The sequence below is a fragment of the Haliaeetus albicilla genome, chromosome 14 (assembly GCF_947461875.1).
Source record: "Haliaeetus albicilla chromosome 14, bHalAlb1.1, whole genome shotgun sequence".
In the NCBI taxonomy this organism is placed as follows: Eukaryota; Metazoa; Chordata; class Aves; order Accipitriformes; family Accipitridae; genus Haliaeetus; species Haliaeetus albicilla.
In genome coordinates this window covers 7,457,340-7,479,614 of record NC_091496.1, presented here as the reverse complement: position 1 = coordinate 7,479,614, position 22,275 = coordinate 7,457,340, and the positions used below count along the sequence as shown (strand labels likewise).

The 22,275-nt window shown below is 45.3% G+C and overlaps 1 protein-coding gene across 1 annotated transcript in view; it reads right to left on the bottom strand.

The window, feature by feature from the left end:
• CAMK1D (calcium/calmodulin dependent protein kinase ID) overlaps window positions 1-22,275 on the bottom strand; it is a 231,281-nt gene that overhangs the window by 19,221 nt on the left and 189,785 nt on the right. Inside the window, exons 6-8 of the mRNA XM_069801611.1 lie at window positions 15,648-15,723; window positions 5,552-5,664; window positions 3,740-3,818 (exon numbers count right to left, since the gene is read on the bottom strand). Of these exons, the coding sequence (XP_069657712.1) occupies window positions 3,740-3,818; window positions 5,552-5,664; window positions 15,648-15,723 (268 nt within the window). The remainder of the gene's footprint in view (window positions 1-3,739; window positions 3,819-5,551; window positions 5,665-15,647; window positions 15,724-22,275) is intronic.

The window sequence follows — 22,275 nt, the reverse complement described above, 5'->3', positions numbered from 1 at the left end:
CTCTCACTGAAGTCAGTGGCAAAACTCCCATTAACCGCAGTGGAGTCAGGGTTTCACTTCATGCGAACTCTAGGGTTCAAAGATGCTTCTCCAGTGACATTGCTCTACAGAACCAGTTGTGCAGACAAAAATATACCTTTTATGAGATGCCATTAAGGGCTACCTGAAGTGTAAGCACTCTGCAAGAGTGTATCATTTATGGGACCACTTGAAGTCTGCTCTGACCATCTCTTCCCACTGAGCCAGTAGTGTTACGTACCTCATTACTCTTGATCATGTGCAGAGAAGACAATGCTATGTAGGCACTATGGAAGGTGATGTTGCTAATTGGGATGTATGCTGAGAAATACCTGCTCATGTGAAAAGGTGGTATGGGATGCCCCCATTATAAAAGACGTGGTACCCTCTCTCTGTTGGCTGAACATGCCCACGCTTATCTCTGACTGCTGCAACACTGAGTGCAAGCGTGCGCGAGAGGAACTTGAGCCTGAACTTGTTGGAAACTTAAATACACCCACACTGAGAGAAGGACACAGCTGACCATTGAGAGAAAGCACAGAGTTCTCCTCCTCCTCCTCCACTGAAAAGGCCCTCCCCTCCTTCAAAGGGGAGGGGAGGATGCCATTGCAACAGATATAATGGCTAGAATGAGAAAAGAAGCAGTAAAAACCTCATCATTTCCTGGCGTAAGCTATCTGGGTGGAAAATGCTTCTTGAGAAATGGCTTGGCAAAAGGAGATCCTATCACTAACCCTGAAATAGCAGATAATATCTGGGTAAGTAGCCTTGATTATCCAAAAAGGCATTTATCACTACAGGATCCAAACCCCCCAAAAAATCACTGCACCACTCTCCGGAGAGGTCTATAACTGCAACATTTATGTTACAGAAAGCTTTTCAGAGCAAGAGGGAATGAGACATCAAGTTTTGCTCAAGACCACACCAGGGACGACAGAGGCAGATCTGAAGCCCTATCTTTGGAAACCTCCATGTTTGCTTTCACTGTACGACTGTCCTTCTGCAATCCACTGGCACATACTGTCTCTGTGTTGAAGGGAGGTGGATTTGGGATGTGGGGGGGAAACATGGTGAATATTTTAAGCCTCCCTACTCTAGTGCCATTTGCATGTCTGACATTTCAAAGGCTGACCCTGCGCCGTGCTTTACATGGCTGGGAGGTAGCCCTGCAAATGAACCACTGCCTTGCAAAGTCAGCCTGGCAGGAGAAGACTCCTGCCACAGAAATGGGAGAAAGCCCTTTTTGGGGGGTTGTTTTTAAAGGGAAGATTGGATTCTGTAGAAAATATCAAAAATTACGGAGCAGCCTGCGAGTTTCCGTTGGCTCCTGGCCATGACATGCAAAAGAAAAAAAAAGAAAAAAAAAAAAGGGAATGAAAACTTTTATCATTTTATTCCTTCAGGAGGGCCCAGAAGCTGTATGTGTTACAAGTGCCACGTTTCTTTGTTGCACTCCAGCAACCAACACAGATGCAGCGGGGCCAAGAGCTGGATGCTTTCATTTTGTGTATCTTGGATGTAAGGCTTTGGAAAATCTGCCTCTGAGTTATACAAATGGTCACCTCATTCTCTGCTGGGAGTTGCATTCCCATTGTTTATTCTGTATTTCTAATACTGACTTTTGTAACTTGTTTAATTTCCTGAGGCTCAGGTCAGTATCATTTAGAAATGTTGAAGTTTTCTTTCTTCTCACGAAAGTTGGATTTCGTTTCCCAAATTTCCTTTTTGTCACACAGACAATGCAGTTGTTGATGGGACCTTGGAAAAAGGGCAGGCCCAGGTCTTGACTTCTCCTCATCTCTCACTTGTATTGATGCCAGCCACTGATGCAGCTAAAAACCATCTGTAAAGTGTTTCTCATTGTCATTGGCACGGGGGATGAAAAGCAAGAACCTTGCTTTTCTCAATGATTTACATTGCCTGCTGCATCCCAAGCCTTTCCTAAAACTTTTTAACTGTAAAGGCTGAGCCTCAATCTTATCTTCAGCCTAATTTGTAGTCACAGAGACAATCTGCACTCAGACATTGGTACATCATTCCCACTATGAAGAAATCGGTGCCATTTCGCTGTATTTCTACCACTTGTGGAGTCATAATTTACTGAATGTCTTCACGAGTGCCAAATTGTTAATTAACGATGGGGGTAATTTGTCAGCAAGCCAGAATGGTAAAAATCTTTGAAAGGATTTACCTTCCATCTAGTCCCAGGACTGAAAGCAGCAATGAGATGAGATAAACCAGTGAGTGTCAGAGAGAGAAGCATAAACCCCTTGAAACCAAACTTAAGTATTTGTTCTAGAGCTACAGCCGTCAAGTTTTACTCTGCTTTGAAATGTAATATGATTTTAAGCTGGGTATCAAGTTCTGTCCCTTCATAGCTGGAAAGGTTGAGGAGTGTGTCCAAAACCCACGTCTGCTGAGGAAGCAGAGATGACCAGAGCCCCGCTGATAAAGCTCCCCAGTCTCAGGGGGATGCAGGCTCCATCCTCTGAACGAATGTCTCCAAATCCCAACAGAAAGCAGTGCTACCTTAAAACTCACCGACAACTTCTATGCCCGTGCTTTTCTTACCGTGAGTTTTATATTCAACTACTCAAGGCTGATCCCTGGGCTCAAATTGCATCACCAGGACAGTTTCGTGGTGCATCAAGCTTTAGAGCTAGTTATGACACTGGCCCAGCTGCTTTTCTGAGGGGCTATGGACACTAAGGAAAACTTTCTGTTCCCTCGCAAAGGCACAGCCTAACGCTCTTATCCAGCCAGTGCTCCAGAAACTGCAAAAGGAAATGGTATTTGTGGTAATTGTGAGAGCATAAAAACACAGCCTAATGCACACCTGGGGTCAAAATGCCATGTCATTGACTCCTTTTTGTTGCAGCTATTATAATAACCAAAGTAATAGCTCGCTTCATATATAATGATCCCTGCCCTAAAAGACTTGCATCCAGAGCCCATTTGTGGGTGCAGCTAGTAGTGATGCTCAGTCACTCAGGGTTGGTCAAAAGTACATGAGCCACTCTTGTTTCAGCTACATAACCCTTGGGTAACGTTGGTGAAGTCATCCATGTGCAAAGGCATCATCTAATTTAAAGTACTTAACAGAGGTCTAAATTACAAATACAGTCAGATCAGGTACTTTTCTGTAGTCACTGCAGAGAGATAGCATTGCTATAGCCAATTCAGACTCGGCTTATCCCTCTCGAAGGTTTCCTATCTCTTCCATTCAACAAGAGAGGATAAACAGCATGTGAAACCAGCTCCTTACTGCAAGCCGGAGTTGGACTATCATCTGTGAAGCACAGATGAGGAGTTCCTACTTCATGGGATGCTCTTAAGTGCTCTGATATTACTTTGGCAAGGACCTCATGAGCAAGTTGATACCCAGCTTTCTGCACACCAGCAGAATTCGACACTTTGCCCCAAAATATGATTTCTGGGTTCAATCATTTTGGCATATCCCGCTGCTGCACTACAGTCAACATACATAATTCAGTGTTTCACTGAATCCTTAGACAGATACTCAACAGGTTGGTGCATGAGATTAAAGTCCATCATGGTTTTCCAGGAAAATTTGGAGGACAAAGGCGGGGGTTGTAAGAATAAAAGCACAGTTATTTAGTAGAGGTTAGAATACTACATGACAGAAAAACCACTCCCACCCATGAATGTAAAACAATGCTCTCTGTACCGAGGGTTTCACACAGCAGTGACTGTTGCTTACCAAGGGTGCCGTGCTGCTTGCTCACAGGTGTATCTTTTATTAGGGTCCTTCTCCATCAAATTCCGAATGAAGTCTTTAGCTGTAAAAAAACAAGAGAGACTAATTTAAAGCAATAGCGTTGATGCCCAGTTCTGCTGCCGGATGATCAGCCAACACCATTGATGAGGCTACCAAGTGCCATCTGGCCACAGCATGAGAAAATGGCCTTGGGTCATTTGTCATTTATTAGTATAGATATAACCAAAGTGACTTAGGAGCAAATCTAAACTATTTAGTAAGGCAGATAAAAGCTCAAGGCATCTACTCCTGCAGGTATATTTAGGAGTGGGATGGATAAAATTCAGAGTCAGCAGAGTACAAGCCTGCCAGCTCCTGGCTCCCTGGTCAGTTAAGTGGCTCTGACCATCTTAGTGGTCTGAATGTGGCCACATCTGTTGGAGATGCTGGTAGACTGGGTGGGAAAGGCAAGGAGGAGGTCAGATGCCACGGGAAGAGGAGCTTCTCATTGCTCACTCCAAGCAATCACACACATGGGCAGCTGTGAGGATACATTGTGTATTTAAAAACAAGTTAACGAGGAAAATGGACTCCCTTGAGCATGAGGTAGTGTGTTTTTGATCGACACTATAATGGAAGGAAGGGAGATCACAGCATGGCATGCATCCAGTAGTTTCAGGAGACAGTAGGTGAAGGAGCCACAGCAAAGCCAAATATGGCAGGAAAATCTTTGTGCTGATTTGATTTAGGTCATGGACTTTCCCCCAAAATGCAAAGGGGTCTGCCAGCAGACCTTCATATTTTCTCCAAAAACCCTTATGGGCTTAAAAAAATTTCTCATCACATATATTTTTAAGCAATCCATCACAATGATATCTGGACCACAGATGTAAGCAGCATGAAATGTTGTTCTATGCAGAGATAACAGGATATATAATCATCTTTAAAATAAAACACTTATTTTTATATTTCCCCTGCTTTAATCAGTAGTACTAATGAATCACAAAACTGCATTTCTCGGGATATTTTTGTATGATAAAATATGCCTGGGATTCATTTCTTTTCCTGCACGAAATGGCAGACATTCCCCCCAGGTTGGACAGTGCAGACACTGAGCTTGTGTGACCTTTTGGGGACTACACAGCACATCAGTGGTACACGCAGGGTGCAATGCTGACATGCCCCTGCTGTCACCTATAGACACTGACGCTGGCAGACCATGAGCCACGCTGGAGCCAGACGCCTTTAGGCATTGACTAGAGCAGGGACAGGCAGGCACTATGGGTTATATGTCTTCTGCACTGGGTGGAAACTGGGTGAAGCATATGGGCAGCTATCTGCATCTGACCACACGGACAGTACTCCCAGTTTCTGAATCTGCTCACCTGCATCATTTGGAAGCCATTAATTAATGGTTCTTGGGTTCTTTGCTGTATACACTGCAGACTTGCTTCAGACCCGCAGTGCAGTGTCAGTAACAGAGTCAAACTGGTTTGCCACCTTATTATTAATAACACATAAACCATCCACTTTTTATTTGGATATCATGGAGAAATTAAACTGTTTTGTCTTCTTGGGATAGTCTTCTGCTATCTTCATCTTCTGTTCCAGCTACGTTTTAGTGCTTTTTGTGTGGCTGGACAAAATGGTACTTAACTTGCTCTCCTGCAGAAATAAACTCCCACAACTATTTGAGCTGAAAGAAATGCATGTTCCCAATGGTTTTCAGTTAAAAAGAGATCTGCATATGATGCAGGGTGCATTCTCACACCCAGAGGAGGATATCTGCAACAGGCATGCATACATCTTTCTTACCAGACTCGGAGATGTCATCCCAATATGGAGAGTCAAACTCATACTCCGCCTTAAGGATCTGCTCAAAGAGTTTGGAGTCATTTTCATCATAGAAAGGGGGATACCCACAGAGCCTAATGGAGAACAAGAAAAGAGAGATGTGACCCTCGGACCTGCCTCTGCCAAGAAGTTGAGAAAGAAGGAGGGAGAAGGAGAGACTCTTGTTTCAGACTTTCCCCAGTAAGTTTTCAAGCAGAAAAGCCCTACCATGACAGAAGTTTGTTCAAGGATGTGTAAACCTGCTTCTGAAGATTGGCACCATCCCAGACAAAGAGGAATTCTACATGGAAACCTGGTGCTGTTGATCCTACACTGACTCCTGCAGATATCCTGGCCTCCTTCTGCATGCTTTTGGCTGTTTAGCCAGAGGAATTGTTTTATTATACAGCCAGGAGCTCTTCTAGCCTCTCCTACACATGTGGTAAGAGGAGCTTTCATGAGCTATACCCCACATCCACAGAGCACCACTCCACCTCATCCCTCAGCACAACCATTCCCCATCCAGGAGTCTTCTCCATACTGGCTTCACTGCTCTGATTGTTCTTCTGGACTGTTCTCACCCAATACCTTACACAAGCCATTTACTTATACTGGCTTTATTCTCTCCCGGCTGGCGGAGAAGCAGTGCAGTGGCTCTTGCAGACATGCACACACAGCAGAGCCTTGGGAACTGGGGACACACAAGAGGTTATGACACCTACCCAGCCACCTGCATGGCATCAGGACGGGCTTTGAGCACAACCTGTGGTCTCCACATCGTGCAAGAGACCGTATAGGAAGGTTTGTTGTACAACTGGGAGCCACCGGCCACTTGCACGGACCTCTTCTCCAGTGCAACAGGGAGGAAGAGCTGGTGGAAAGCAGGACAAGGAGCCCCACAGAGCTATCAGGCAGAGGGCAGGACGCATCTGCAGGCTCTGCATCCCCAGGCACAACGAGGACGATGTCTGGGAGTCACTCTACCTCTGCAGCAAAGCCTGCCCGGGCTGCACATGGACCTGCCGCTATTACGGAGACACACAGAGAACCTCTCCCTCTCTCACTTCTGCAAGTAATTTTCCTGCCCACATCAAATTGCCTACCTTGCCTAAGGCTAACAACAGTTCTGTCCTGGTTTTCAGCATTTATAATCAGACTTCGCAGAAAACCTAGCCCCAGGACAAGCAGGACATTGAACGTTATTTGCCCAGTTTGAGCTAAAACACTCAGGCTGCACCTTCCCAGTGCTGCAGACAGCAGGATAGTCATTCTGCTGAGGCAGGGCTCCTCCAGCCCTGCAGATGCTGGGCATGGGAGAGACCACATCTGGCACTGCATTAAGCAAATGCAGTGACAAAATTCGTGTGTCAGAGATCCCTCATAACCAGCCGGTGCTGCATGCAGTAGTTTGTGCCTCTGCGCAGACATGCTGGCAAAGATAGCCCTTCCTCAGGTTTTAATACCAGTGTTGCAGAGTGTCAGATTTACCTCTGAGGCTGGTCCAAGGTTTTAGGAAATCCATCCTGCTCACAGTTAAACAGGCCTTCCTGTCTCTAGCGTGTCTGTATAGAGATGTCCCAATTTTTTCCTCTTATCTCTAGTCTATGGTGTAAACTATTCTTTCACATACTTTGCTGATATTGAAATGATCCTACAGTTTTTCTTAAACCCTGAGTCAATCAACCTCAGTAAAGCATTTAATTGGAGATAGGCAGCCATTTTAAACAGACTAAAGATCTAGCTGAAACACTACACTGTAGCAACAGCAGAATGGCGGGGGGGGGAGAAACTGTAAGAAATGAAATACTCAAGTTATTTATAACCCAAAGCCAGCCGGCTGCCCTGAAGGTTATTTGAACCAACTCAACACTTGAGGGTGAAAGGAGCAATGTTTTGTTAGCTCTGAAGAGCCAGTGTGCTTGATGATAAATAATCAAAATGCTGGGTGAGATGTTGATCTGCGTCAGATCCATATTGACCTGGAAGAACTCTACTGAAATTTGCAGCATTATAATGAATCCACCGTGGCTCAACTGAAGCAGAAATCTCTCTCTTTATCTTGCAAAGCACGTGAGCCAGTCCTCATTTGTGTCCCACTGGATGACTGCCATTATCAAAACCAAGTACGATAACCTCATGCCAGACCAGCATTTATGTTCGGAGCAGGACTGCATACTTAAGGGGCACGTGCTTGTGTATGGGGCTCAATGCATCAACTCCTACGTGAAACCCAGTGGTGGAAGCGGTGTATGAGAAGGGTCATTAAAAATGGTGCATTCAAGCAAATCCCCCAAAGCCACTATGCACCTAGATGATGGAGGAAAAACATCTGGTAACTGAATGCAGGAACTGGATCCACAACCAGGATCCAGCTTTACACGTATCTATGAAGACATTTATATAACTTGCTTTAATGTAAAAAATATCAGCGCTTACATCCCACAGTCTTGTGGGGGGATGCACACAAACTGATTTTCACCTTTCTCCTCTTTTGTCACAACTCTCAAGATTTTGGGCGCTTTACTGAGGGGTTTGGAAAGTCTGGAGTTGACAGCGCCAGCACTGCAACTGTTAGGATGGCCACTGGGGTAGAGATATCCAGGCTGGAGGAAAACTGCTCCTCCAAAGGCACTTGGAGCCATTGCTCTGTCCCCCTTCCCTGGGGAACACATTGGACTCCATATAAGAAGCCTGACAGCCCTTCATTAATTTCTTGCCTTCCTCAGCACTTTCCTTAAACAAAACCAAACTGCTCTGATAAAACATTTTAGGGCAAGCAGACAGCGCTGTGCATGCCGAGGTGCTGGCAGGCTGCTCCAGAGAGAGAAATAACTCTCTTAAAATGTGCACTGTACTAATTACCTTGGCAAAGGTACAAGAGCACAAGTTAGGGCTGCTGTGATTTATACATGCTTGTGGCAAAAAGGTAAGAGCAAACTGCTGAGCAGCAGGGAGCTGGAGGGCTATAACCCTGCAAAGGGGGGAGCAGAGAGACATCAACCCCAGCAAGAGCCCCAGCCTCTCCAGAGCCTTTCGATCCCTTTCCTACACACATCCAGCTCTTCCCCTGCTCCTCTGCATGGCTTTGGTATTTATACGGGTCTGGGGTATCTACTGCTGCGTCTGGGAGGTCACTGAAGCCCATCACAGGGGTGGGTGCTGCGAGGGCTGATGCTGGGAGGGCTGGGAGCAGAGCCAACGTCATGCAGGAGGATACTGGGACTGCTGGGAGCTGGGCACAGGGCAGAAAACAGCCTCTTTTGGCACAGCTTTTCCCTTGCTAGTGAGAGCTTGAGAAGTGTTAGCCACTATTACAGGTTACGGGCAGGCACATCCCTCCAAATCAGCCCCCTGCCTAAGAGCGGGCTGAGTGCAGGGCAAGGGCTGGTCCTGGCTCGGCCAGGGATGGGGATGAACCTCCTGCATTGGGGGACCCAAGGATGCTCCTCCAGGAGGCAAAACATTGAGGACCTACACCAGAAAGCATGTGGGAAGGGAGCACGCTCCTTAGGACGGAGGAGGTGGCATGTGGGAGGGGAACACCAGGGCATCCTGGCACAGGGAGGGGTTGGAGCCAAAATATAGGCAGTCTTGCTGTCCTTTCCCTTAAAATCAGAGTTTAGGAAGACATAGAAGTTTTAATGTTACTTACTTTAATGTTTTAACGTTACTGGCTTTGCAGTAAGGGATGGGAAAGCCCCAGTATGTTAGGCTATCATGCAATTTATGGCTGGAGGAAATCTTGCTGGACTTCCAGCAACTGGGCCACCTTCCAAAGTCCATAATAAGTTTTTCTTTAATTCTTACAAAATCAAAATCCCACCGACTTCATTTCCATCTGCTGGGACATTTCTGTGTGAAAAAATTGACCTCACTATCAGAGGTTCTGCTGCTTTTCTTTAGATATGCAGAAATATAAAAATAACCCCTCTGTTTTCAATGTGAAAAAATCCTGCACTGTCCTGGGGGAGCTTCAGGCAGCTGTTAGTTGTCATCATTTTCTTGCAGTTTCACCAAATAAAAGCTCTTCAGAATTATTCAGCAACCTTATCACATCAGCAACAGATATTCCCTTAACCTCCTGTTCCCAGTCTTGCCTTGAAAAGAATGGGATGCAGATGAGAAAAACACAGGTGGATATACAAAAGAAAGATATTGCCAGAAGTCATTTCTAGAAGCCATCAGGAGAGCACAAGAGGAATACCGGGAACATCTTCTCCTCACCAGGCAGAGAAAACAAACCCCTGCAAGCTCTCATTACATATCGGGGGTGATATTAAAGGCTAAATAACCCATTTGCATAGTGAGTGTACAGCCTGTAACACAAGAGGCACTGGGGTTAGTTTTACAAACAATTTTATAGTGAGATTAGAGCAAAGAGTTCAGTAAGTGCTCAAAGACCTGAGATGTATGGGAAGTTGTCCAAGTGCTATTTATACAGATAAATGCATGTATTACATCTTATTTTGGGAACGGACCCTCATACTGGCTGCCACTGGTGCCCTCATGAAACTGTGGACAAGGACATATTAGCATGGGGAATAAAAAATAAATTAAGAAGCAAGCAATGAGGAGCAATCATTCGGGGTTGTCTTCCCAGTTTTTAATTGAGTTATCCTGAGCAATCCAACATGCCCATGTACATTTTTGCACCACTAATTCTCCTGCCAGTACTGAACAAGTAAGTTATTCCTCACTTTCTTGCTTAGCCTTGTGTGTGATGCTGAGCAGGTGAGATAACTGACCAGCTTTTCCCAATGTGTGACTCCAGGATGATGGTGGAAACTTCTTCTGGCATAATATACTTTGTACCGTCCCTGGTTAATCCTTCCATACAAACATCATCAATGATTCATGCACATCTACTTGAAAATCAAAAGCAACTCAGCAGCAAATTGTGAAAGTATGATCCAAGACCTATCTCCAGATACTCATTGTTTATAAATAGCAATAACAAACCAGTAATTCTTGTCCTACCAATGAACAGAATCAGAAGAAAATTCAGGGCAAAATGTGTTCAGCCTAGTGCAGAAGAGACAGGAGGTGTTGACTATGACTAACCAGGGGCTGAGGCAGAGCATTCTGTGGCCCCAGGTCCTTTTCCAGCTTTGGAATATGATTTCCTATTTTTTGCATAAATTAACTCACTCTTCTCTATATCAGGTATGCATGCGATCAGTATTTTATCTCCCCAAGCTTTTGTAACCGCTCATGTGACCCAGACAGTGAAGTCTCTTGCTCTTCTTATGCTCTATATTTTCAAGCTGAACACATTATCAAAACTACCTTGTGATAAGTAGAAAGCCGAGCTCAACAGAGAGGGTGTTTCAAATTGAGAAATATTGCAACTGGAATAACAGGAAATTTCAGGCTGCTAAAATTAGTTCGTGTGAATAATGACTTCTCATGCAAAACAGGTTTTGATAAAAACTCCGCTGGTGCAGCCTCTGCAGTCTGGCTGTCATTAACGAGAAGCATTAGAGACTGGCGCTGAAACAAAGGTATTTTTCCTAAGACATCCTTCACCTTGCATATCACAGAAACAAATATTTGTCTACAGCGTCAGTGCCACCGAAACAGTTTGTTCTTCCAGTGTCATAAACTGAAGGCTCTCATGTGAGAAAGAGCTTGTGTCTGGAGGCACTCAAACCACTTGCAGTAATAATAGCTCAAAGCATCTTTAATTTATGCCTGGCTTCTGTGTTGGATTCCCGAGTTTCCATCTTCTTAAATGACAACAGCCCATTCAGAGTGGCTGTGAGGATTCATGGGAGAGGTGGGGAGGTGATGCAGGACAATGTGCTTGGATTGCCCTGTGCATAAATACGTCTCCGACTGGTTTGGGCACGTGCAAGTAGCTCCAATTGTGCTGACTGTGGAGCTGGAAATGGCATATCCAGATGAGTGTGGTGGTATATTGGAATTAATAACTCCTGCTCAGGGCAGGATTAACTACCAGCATCGCACCAGGGCGCCTATGCTGCTGGTGCTTGCGGCATCTCAGCGCCACGCTGCACTGTGAGCGTGCTGGCTCTGCGACCTCGGGTGGTGGGGCAGTGCTGAGACAGCAAACCTCGGTGTTAAAGCTGTGCCCATCACTGGTGGTATCAGACACCGCAGCAGGGCTACCTCCTTCCAGGTTAGGGAAGGACCCCTCTTCCTCTCTGTCTCTACTGTACCCCTGACATCCACTTTCTTGCGAGGCCATATTTGCAGTTTCTGGCTATTCCTGGAAGCAAGGATGAGATCCAGTTCAAGATTAGGACACAGGAGATGTGGGCTGGGTTTCTAAGCTCCCGTTGCAGTCCATAGAGATGGAGTCAACGGAGACTGGAGAGTGATGCAAATGTACCATAAAGCAGATGAATCCATACTGTGAAGGCAGGGGTCTGAGTTCAGAGCAGGGTGTGATCCCGCAGCCTCAGCATGGGCATCTGGTGCTATTCGGCACAGTCCGTGGTCTCCCGCTTGGCCTCCATCTGCCACTCCAGAAGGAAGGTCTCTGCAGCGCGTTACGCGTGCCAAATCCACGTGGCTGTCCCAGACACCCCAGCGTGGCACTAAACACAGAAGTTTAGGCAACTGAACGGCACATCCCGGTGAAATGACTGCTTGCATTGACCCAGGTGGGTTGAGGTGCCCACAGGCAGAGCCCAGTGCCACTGGAGAAGCTGTCAAGTGCACAGGACCCCTGTCCCCAGCTGGCAGGTACGCCGGGGGGCTACGGGGGGCTGGACCGTCCTGCAGCCGCAGCTTGCGACCAGGCGGGATGCTGTACGTGCCTGAAACAGCACCAAGCACCTACGTTAGGGTAACCAAAGAGAGCCCTGGGGTGCTGCTGACTGTTACAGGAGCTGAAGGATGTAGTTCACATTCACATGCAGAAATATTCAAGGAGGTGGTTTGACCTCAGACCCAATCCCACCCAAGCAGTAACAGTCTGGCAAACACATTACCGCGCTCCTACGGCAACGCATTATTGCCATTCATTTTGACTGTATGTAATACAAATCAAGTCCTTATTACATGAAGCACAGAAACCCTGAAAAGGTTTCCTTGTCCTGCAAATGGGAATTCATAGGGACTCAGTCTTACTAAACTGATTTAAGCCTTCAGGGCTGGGAATTCCCCATACAGCAAATGGGGAATTTAGATTCGAGGAGTGTGTATGCCTTGTTTGACAAGCCCAGCACGTGCTGATTGTGAAAACAGAGCAGGAAACAACTGAGCTGAACCTTGCAGAAAGAGCAGCCTTGCTTAGGAAGGGAGAAGGACTATGGATGAGATTGTAACCTTCAACATACTGAAGATGTGTTCATAAACTGGGTATGGAGGACACATTACTCACCCGTAATCCTCAGCAAGACACAAAAAAGCAACAAGTGAAATAACAACAGGTCTGCCAGCGAAAAAGACCTTTGGTGCATGAGCCATGGTTGAATGGGACTGAAAACTTGGAGGAAAGCAGAGCCAAGTTTCTCTCTAGGCAACAAGGATGCAACAGTTCACAGCCCTCCTGTGGGCTGCCAGATGGACACATATTTTCATGGTGGATATTTGACAATAAACTGAACCTAGCCAGCGGTCGAGCTGTAAGTGAGGCAGCGTACTGCTGTCTTCCAATTGCATCCTCCTCCTTCCCACTCTCTGAAGCTGGTACTCGGCAAAGTACAACAAAAGCAACAGAAAAGACTCTACCTGACTGTCCTGCCATGGCTGGCAAGGGCCGAAAACATCAAAAAACCCAACCTCTAGGCCTTCCATGCTCAGGTTTGCTTGTGGAAAATGGTAAGTTTGGGTCAGCACACATCATCCTCAACTAAAAGTGCACTAGGGAATGATGTGTGAAGCAGCCTCTGAGGTATTTTGGCATGTCTGCTGTCTTCCTCACTGCTGTAGCATGTCCCGCTGGGCTTTGCCACAAAGTCAGAATCAGCACTGCTGATTTTTGCTTTGTTATGCAAAAGTTTTTTGCATCTTGCTATTGATGGTTGCTCCAAGATAAATCCATCCCCCTGCAAAGTTTTGTAGTCAACAGGTTTTCAAATATTCATGCAGATTGGAAAGCCAGTTATAAAGTTAACGTTTTTAGGCAAGGCTTTGTTTTCAAATAAATAAACATACATGCAAATAAATAAAACCTTCCTATACTATCTTAATATGAAAAAGCTATTTTGGGTAACATATAACTTCTGCTCAAGACTAAATGAGAATGTAAAGAATGAACACTGCACAGAGTGGATAATACAGCAGTGAGGTTTGTCCTGGCAAAAATAGTTCTACTACACCATCAAAAAGTTATTCGTGTTGACAAGCCATGAAATGTTTGCATAAGGAGAAAGGGAACAAAGTAGGAATGCTTTAATGCTGTGCCTCATTGGAGCTGCTTTTTCCTTCAGTCTTGTATAACTGTGACAGTTGTGTAAAAGGGAAAATAAAAAAAAGAGAAAGCACTGGTAACACTGGCATGAAAAGACATTTGTTTCTGTGGCAGTCAACAGCTACACAGCAGCTCTGTGCTCTCTTGCACAAAAGGAACAGGCTTGTTGTGCTCTGTGTGGTCACCCTGAGACAGCCCATGGCGAAAGCCTGACCTCCTCTCGAAGACCCACACAAATAGCTCCTGCTTCAAAGCCTGCTAGGCTGTGCAGATGCAACCTATACAATTGTTATTTGAAAGACATGCATGGACTCACAGATCCGAGCCCTGAGCACAGACTACCCCATCAAGACAGGCCCCTAAGCTAGAGGGAGTCTTCCTACAGGTTCACGGACAACGAATTCTGCATTTCCTTCTCAATCCAAATATTAGCAGTGATTTCATATACTCATGCACACAGAGCTGGATTCAGACAATGGTGCCAGAAATGTTACGGATGCCCTTCTCTGGACAGCACTAATGACCCCTGGCACCAGGGTATCCCTGCGACCACAGTGGCCAGGACACCTTCCCAATCCTTCCAAGTGTTGTCGCTGTGCAAGAGGTGGCTTACCTACTTCCACAGTTCAAGCACTGAAGGTGCACCCACATCTGGAGTACTGGCTGCCCCTTTCATGGAGACAAGTCTGAATATAAGGGAAAACCTTTTCCCCATGAGGACAGTCAAGCAGTGGAACAGGTTGCCCACAGACCTTGTGCAGTCTCCGTCTTTGGAGGATTTCAAGACCCAAATGGATAAAGCGCTAGGCAACCTAGTCTGACCTCAAGGACAGGACTCCCTGAGGTTCCCTCCAATCTAAATTATCCCACTAAGCCTTTTTGAAGAAGGGTGGCAGGTACTGAATGAGGACAGGCACTACATCTTTATAAACATATGAGTTCTGAGATCTATCTGCCACTTCGGAGAATGCACAGAAGTCCTGGTCCTGTAGCTTTCTCAGGTAACCAATCCCCACTCCTTTGAGCAGCAATTAGCCCCATTAGAGGAGCAAATCTCAGCCAAGAATGCAGAGGGTTAATGGCTTGATAGAAGAGTGACAGAACTGACAGGGCACAAATCAGCTCATCCTCTCCTATGGGACCTGATGGTTGGATGTGTTAAGGAAAATGATCCCTCATTTTTAGTAAAAATCTCAATACTTTGTATTACATTTTAATGAGAATAATTCACTACAGGACATGAAAAGTTCTTCCCTGCTTATCTCCCTCTGTGCCCTCCCCAGGGAAGAAAAAGCCAATAAAGTGGTGCCTTGAGAGAGGTGGCCCTTCAGGATACGCCTGTGGGCATGATGCTGTGCTCTGTGGACATGGCCAGATTTGTTTCTTGTCAAAGCTAATCTGAGCAGGGGATGTAATAACTTCAGTAACGTCACAGCCTGGACAAATCCATACTATTGCACACACTGTAGTTCAGGTGGGAGCAAAGATTTGGGCTTTTAAGGGGTCCGGGTTCATTCCTACCACTTCTGCCCAAATTTCAGCCTTTGTGCAACTAGGAGGTGTCCAGGGTTCATGTTATCCTGGGTCACAAGTATCAGAGACTAATTTTTTGGCCCAGACTAAGTGGGTAACTATATGGTGGGAGAGCATGTTGCAGGTCCCCAAGCTGCCTGGATTGAAAACCCAACAGATACTCACAGGATATACGCAATGACCCCGATGGACCAGCAGTCCACGGCTTTGCTGTAGGGTTTCTGGGCCAGCACTTCAGGAGCTGAAAATAAAACGCCAAACAAGCACATGTTACAAGACCAAACATTTGAATGTGTCAAGAGGTAGGACCCTGAAACTTGAATTTCCCTCAGACCTTGTGTTGCCCTTCACATACAGCCCTTGCATTTGCAAATATCCTGATGTTTTTGAAGCTCATATTCTCACAAAGAAGGATGACTCCTAAAGTGGAGCAAATGCCGCTTTTTCTGACTCCAAGGACAGAAAACAAAACCAAGCACAGAAAAATGCATAAGAGGCAGAGGGGTATCACCTCCCTGTCAGAGGAACTTCAGGAGACTTGGAGGAAAACGAGGCCGAGCTTTGCACCGGTGCTGAGATGCACGTTCACCCTGACAGCCTCACGGCTCCACCACATCACGCTGCCAACCCGGGGGCTGCAAGAGGCAACTCAGAAAGCGCAGCGTGTCAGGGAGGTGATAAGGTACATCTGCAGGAGAGGAAGGAGAGCTGTCCCCACACCTCTCAGCTGCTGCCTTCCAAAGCCTGCTGGATGTTGGAGTCACAGGGAGACATTTGTCCTTCTGCCTCTGAGAACGCAGACTCCTCAGAGGGAGAAACGAAAAGTAGCAGGAATGGGACACATGGACAAAGCAACTGATCCTTCTGCCTCTATAGCCACCATGGTCTGAATTTTGCTAGAAGTGAGAGCCTGGGCATCTATTGAAACTCTTCATGGGTCTGCTTTCCTATCTTAACACCAGTGAAAGTTTAAAAAGTACTTTTTTTTGTTTGGGAGCCTGGAGTATTAAGTTTTGCCTGTTAGGACCTTTCAATGCAAATGCTTAAACCTAAATTTTAAAACCCTGTGACTTTAATCTTTTTCATGTAAAGAAGCTTTTGCTTTTCTCAAAGCAAAATGTCCACAGTAATGCAAGAAATCACTGATTGTGGCATTCCTAAAGCAGACTTGCCACACCGCGTTTTAAAAAGCACAGTATTTCCTCTGAGTACTTTGGAGTTCAAATGCTGCAAAAAACCCATGAAGGGGCAAGTCCCAGCAACAATATTTCTTTAGGGTTACACCTTCCTCTGACAGGAGTCTTACCAACATCAAAGCAGTTAGTTACTTGAAGAAACGCAAAAAAAATTGTGAAGCAAATAAATGTATTGACACTTGAGCTTCACGTTTAGTTGCTACAACTGCTTTGGTGTACTGGTAAGGACTCTTCAAAGAGTTATCTTCTTAAGCTAGACAAGTCAACAAAACTAAGGTCAAAACTGCCAGCAAGGAAGGGAACAGGAAGCAATAATGAGAAACAGAAAAGACTTTCTGGTGCTTGGGCATGAGACCTTATAGAAGGGATTGAAAGGAAGACAGTGCATGAGGCAGATGACGGCATCCAGATTGCATTTCCACAAGCAGCAGAATGATGGAAAGGGTCAAGTCACACTGGGGACACATTGTAAAAAGGAAGAAAATCCAGGGGAATGTGGGTAAAAATATAGCTGGTCGCCAGATTATAAAGACTCTTGAAGATTGGGATATGCCCTAATCTGTAGCACAGGGTAAATATTACCCCAGTCTTCAAGTCATCCATCAAACTGGGACCACTGCATGTATAAGAAATTAAAAAGATGGTTCTGTTCATATATTGTTAATCCTAATACACTGTTGTAATGTGTGAATACTCCAACACCTATCCACTATGTGCCAAAGGAGGTTTCTTTCCACCATACCTACATGAACAGCTCCTACCCTGGCCCTAGGTGCTTCACAGAAACCCGCACCCCAATTCTGAGAAGCCCCTGACTCCTTCCAGGACATGGGCACACTGTTGTAGTCTATCAAGGTTAAAATGTTCTTACTACAATAGGGGACAGAGCTGTGGAAATGTAAAAGGCATCTATAGCTGGTGTCCAAAATACTACTCCTTTTTCAATGGCTGGGTCAGGGTCTGTGTGTCAGCTTGGTGCTGGTCAGTCTGGTGGGGGTGAATTTGAAGACAAACTTGGGATAAAAGAATAGAGCACTGGAAAGCCATCCTATTTGGTCTGCCACTGCCTCCCAGATAGCCTGGCAAGCTGGGACAGTGTGGCAAATTTACGTTTATCTTCTATAAAACAGTTGTTTCTCAAAGTTGCTCAAGACAACCTTCTCAGACAGCTCTTGTGTCCCTCAATCTGACTCTTTTCTTCCTGATTCACCAAAACTTGCCTCCAAGTTTTCCTCTAAAAAGAACCTTTTTTCAAAATGTGCATCAAGTGGACATGAAGATGATCAGAGAGAGGGCTGGAGCACCTCTCCTGTGAGGACAGGCTGAGAGAGTTGGGGTTGTTCAGCCTGGAGAAGAGAAGGCTCTGGGGACACCTTATAGCAGCCTGCCAGTACCTAAAGGGGGACTACAGGAAAGCTGGAGAGGGACTTTTTACAAGGGAATGTAGTGATAGGATGAGGGGTAATGTTTTTAAACCGAAAGAGGGCAGATTTAGATTAGATGTAAGGAAGTTTTTCACTGTGAGGGTGGTGAGGCACTGGCACAGGTTGCCCAGAGAAGCTGTGGATGCCCCATCCCTGGCAGTGTTCAAGGCCAGGTTGGATGGGGCTTTGAGCAACCTGGTCTGGTGGAAGGTGTCCCTGCCCATGGCAGGGGGGGTGGAACTAGATGGTCTTTAAGGTCCCTCCCAACCCAAACCATTCTGTGATTCTTTCATTCTATGAAATAGGGTTTGTGAGAGTCAGCTTTCTTTTTTGTTCCATGCCTTGTGACTGAATTTTGTGACAAAATATGCAGAAAAAGGGAGTTAATTTTCCCCTGTCTTTAGGCGATTAGACTCTTCCAACTCTCCCAAATTCCCAATATTTTATTCACATATCTGACTGTCTGCTCCTGTTTGCCTCATTTTCAAGATTGGTAAACATTATACATCTTATAACCTCCACAGAAAATATTATGCAAATGGCTCCTGAGCACCACAGATCCTAGTGAGCTCCTGACATTATACAGATATACCACATTAACATAACAAAAAACAAATCTGAGACGAGGGGATGTGAACTATATAAAGATTCTCCCTCTTAAAACATCAAAGCTGTGCTGGGGTATTTCTCTTCATTTTAAAGGAGTGAAGGGCACTGATAACAGTCAGTTGCTGCTGCGGATGGTGGCTGTGAAGCAGGTAAGAACACCATGGGATCAAGCCCAAAGCAAACGTGAGGCTATTACCTTCTCTTTGGTAAACTTTAATGAAGAAAGGCAGGAGGTTTAAATAATTATTTGAAGGCCAAATGGCTGCTTTTGATTTTTGTTCCAAAGAGCAGACATGCAACAGGAACAGGAGAACATAGCTAAGCATCATCTGTCTCTGATATATGGAAAAGACGGAAATACTTAATGAGCTGAAAAACAAGTCAGAGGAGCTCTCAGAAATGACGGTAGATCAGTGCCAAGAGGCAAAAGCAGGAGACGCAATGAAAAAAATCCAAGAGCTGACGGCCTTAAAGGATCAACACAGACAGCTGAGGAGACAAAACAGCAGTAAGGAGATGGGGAAAGTCAAAGCTCCCATTTCTGGCGCTGGGGAAATGCCAGCTGAGCAAAGGCTTCCAGTATCGCACCTCCCCAGGGAATCACTGTGAGCTCAAATGCTACACAACAGTCATCCAGAGACAGGAAAGTTGATGAAGCAAACCTGGACCCTTTCTCCACATCCAGGAACTGTTTCAGGCTAAATCAGCATTGCTACCAGCAACATGTGGCAGGTAAAATGTTGGGTAATGGTCCCAGGACCTCATCCCACCTGCAGGTACATGAAGACGTGCTTCCCAGGCCAGTTGAGCTGCTGTTTTACAGTTAAGGGGTTTTTTTTATTTAGTTATGTTTTGCTTTTAATAAGAGAAAAAATTAAGAGTTGTTTCAAATGGAGGTTTTTAAGAACAGGAACAGAACAGGAATGTTTGGAAACCTTTCAGAGCATTATGCCATTACCTCCAGTGAGCACAGCTATGCTAATAAGCTCCCTAAAAATGCAGCTGCTGGATGCCAAAAACAGCAATCCACGTCCTTGCAAAGAGCTCAAATGATGGCGATTGCTCTGATACTTTAAGCCTGTTGAACAAACTGCACAGGTCATGAGGGTGCCTGTTCTTCATACCAGCCTCATACTTAAAAATGATTCTCCTTCACTCCCATGATGGTACTACTCCCAGCAGATTTTTCTGTCCCACAAGAACTCGGTCTAATTCTATTTTCTGTGGTTTATATGGCTTCCCACAAGCTGCATGCCAGAAGGAATGAGGCATTTGAACAAAGGGTGGTGGTTTTGAAGATCCCCATAGGAGTGACAAATCAGCAGGCTGCTGAAAATGTGGGAGGAATAGAAAGATGTAAATAGGGTTAAAATGACCAGGGACCTGCTTATATTGGGCAGGGACATAGCTCAGCTGGCCAAGCAAATGGGCCTGGTGCAAGCCAGGACTAGTAGTTCAGCTGGTAACTATTTTAGTGCCAGTTTCCATCACGTAGGCAAGTCCTACAAGTAAAGAAGGGGAAACATGAATGGGCTGCACAGGTACCACATGGCCATGAAATCCGAGAGGGAAGGTGAGAAACAGGCAGAGTTTGTAAGGGACACCAAAGGGAGATGGTGCCAGCCCCTTTGCTTAGGCCTCTTGCAGGTACCACCTCAAAAAGATGGACAGAGAGGAACAACCCTGCACCATTGAGAAGATGGTTGGATGCACGAAGGACCAACCCAGTCCCTCTCCTGAGGGCAAAGACGGTGCAAGAGCAGTGTGAGCTGCTCTGCTGCCATTCAAAGTGTCTTCCTCACGGTGCAAACAGGCTAGGAGGCATATGAAGCAGCTTCACCACAAGACCAGAGTCCCTCTTCCACTGACTCCTGGGACGAAAATAACTTCTTTCCCTCTTTCACACAGTCCTCCAGTGTTCATCTTGTCCTGATCGGCCAAGATTTTGAATTTTGGGGCTGTTTCTGAAGGACAGCAGGATTTCGGTGCAGTGTTGCTGGCTGCTTGTGCTCCTGCTGTCCCTGTTTCATGTTGCTGAGTCAGATTTAGATAGCTCTCATGGAACACAATGCAGCTACAACCACACACAAGCAAACTCCATTTCAGGATACAGCAACGGAGCTGAACTGTCATGAGCTTATGCCTGAGCAAACCCTGGTGAGAGCAGTGCCCATGCTTTATTTTTACTTTATTATTCATGTTACCACCTAAACAACTCCTGGGGTTGCTTTTTGCTAATAAGGATATTCCAGAGGCTTATTGAATATTTTCAAACCTTTGACTCAAAGGATACTGAGTAAGTCAAAATTCAAGATGGAAATCTGTTGCTTACTTAAATGCTTTGGCCTTGCGCAGGGCTAAGAGAAACGCATGGCTTTGATACGATCTGAAATTACTACTGGATTTCTGACCAAGCTGAAAGTTGTGAAATGACCTTTCATAAAAGCACTACAGAAAACAAAACCAGTAGGTGAGGTGGGGTGTACGGGGACTAACCACATATCCAGGGTCCAGCCCAATACCTACAACAGGGAAATACAAGAAAATTTTACTTGAAGTTGGGTTGGGACTCAGAGCAAGAATTTTAAATATCAGTAGGATTAAGATATTAGCCAGCCACAAATACAGTTCATAATTCAGCATTTCTGCAAAAGGAGATCAGATTTCCCGAGACAGGCTTTCTAACATTTTTTCCAAACTTTTCAATGCTCCTAAGTGTCTTGCAAGTCTAAGTCCTACCTGCAGAAGTAACCAAAGCTTTTGAGAGACCAGCTCTCATGGAAAGTCAGTCAGTGAGACCTAATTCTCAAACAGCCAGAATCTCTTTAGAGGAATTTGCTGAGTGACTGGAGTCACCTCCTGGTGAGTGCCCAACTTGACGCACCTCAAGGATGACTCATTTTCAGGCAGTTTTGAACACCTCCTTCATCAAAATCAAGTTCTTATAAATGGTCTCAAGCTGAGCAGCCTGAATATATGCTTTAAAATGATAAATCACTAATGGCTTATGCAGATCTTGCCCACAATCACTCAGATAATTCAGGATTTTGAAAACACCACTTCTCCAGTTTAGACGATGGGGTGCGATCCATGCAAGTCAGTCCACACGCCTAATTTGCAATGAAATGAGCCACACAAGCTGCCTCATTTTACCCAATTTAGGTGCTATCTAAAAGTTGGGCATCTAGTCCCAGCTCATCGCCTAGACTCCTTCCGTAACAAATGGAGAGATAAGAGCAGTAAGCAGATGAGAAAATGGAAGACCTTTTCATTAGAAGAGGTAGTATTATCAGACCTCCTCTTCAGTAAGTAAACATTTAGATTTGCATCTTTACAAAAGTGGCTCAGCTAACTGGGTTAAATTATCCTGTCATCTTTTCACTATAGGACCAAAACCTCTGACAAAACTCCTGAAGGGATAAGATCTCTGAATGGTTGACAGTGATTTTATCTGTAAGGCAGAGCCTTAAAAGCTAATGTGCTAATGCACTACTTGTTATGAACGTTTTAGATATACTCTAATTTGATAAGCAATACTTTGATTTTCAGAAAGAAAACTGATAT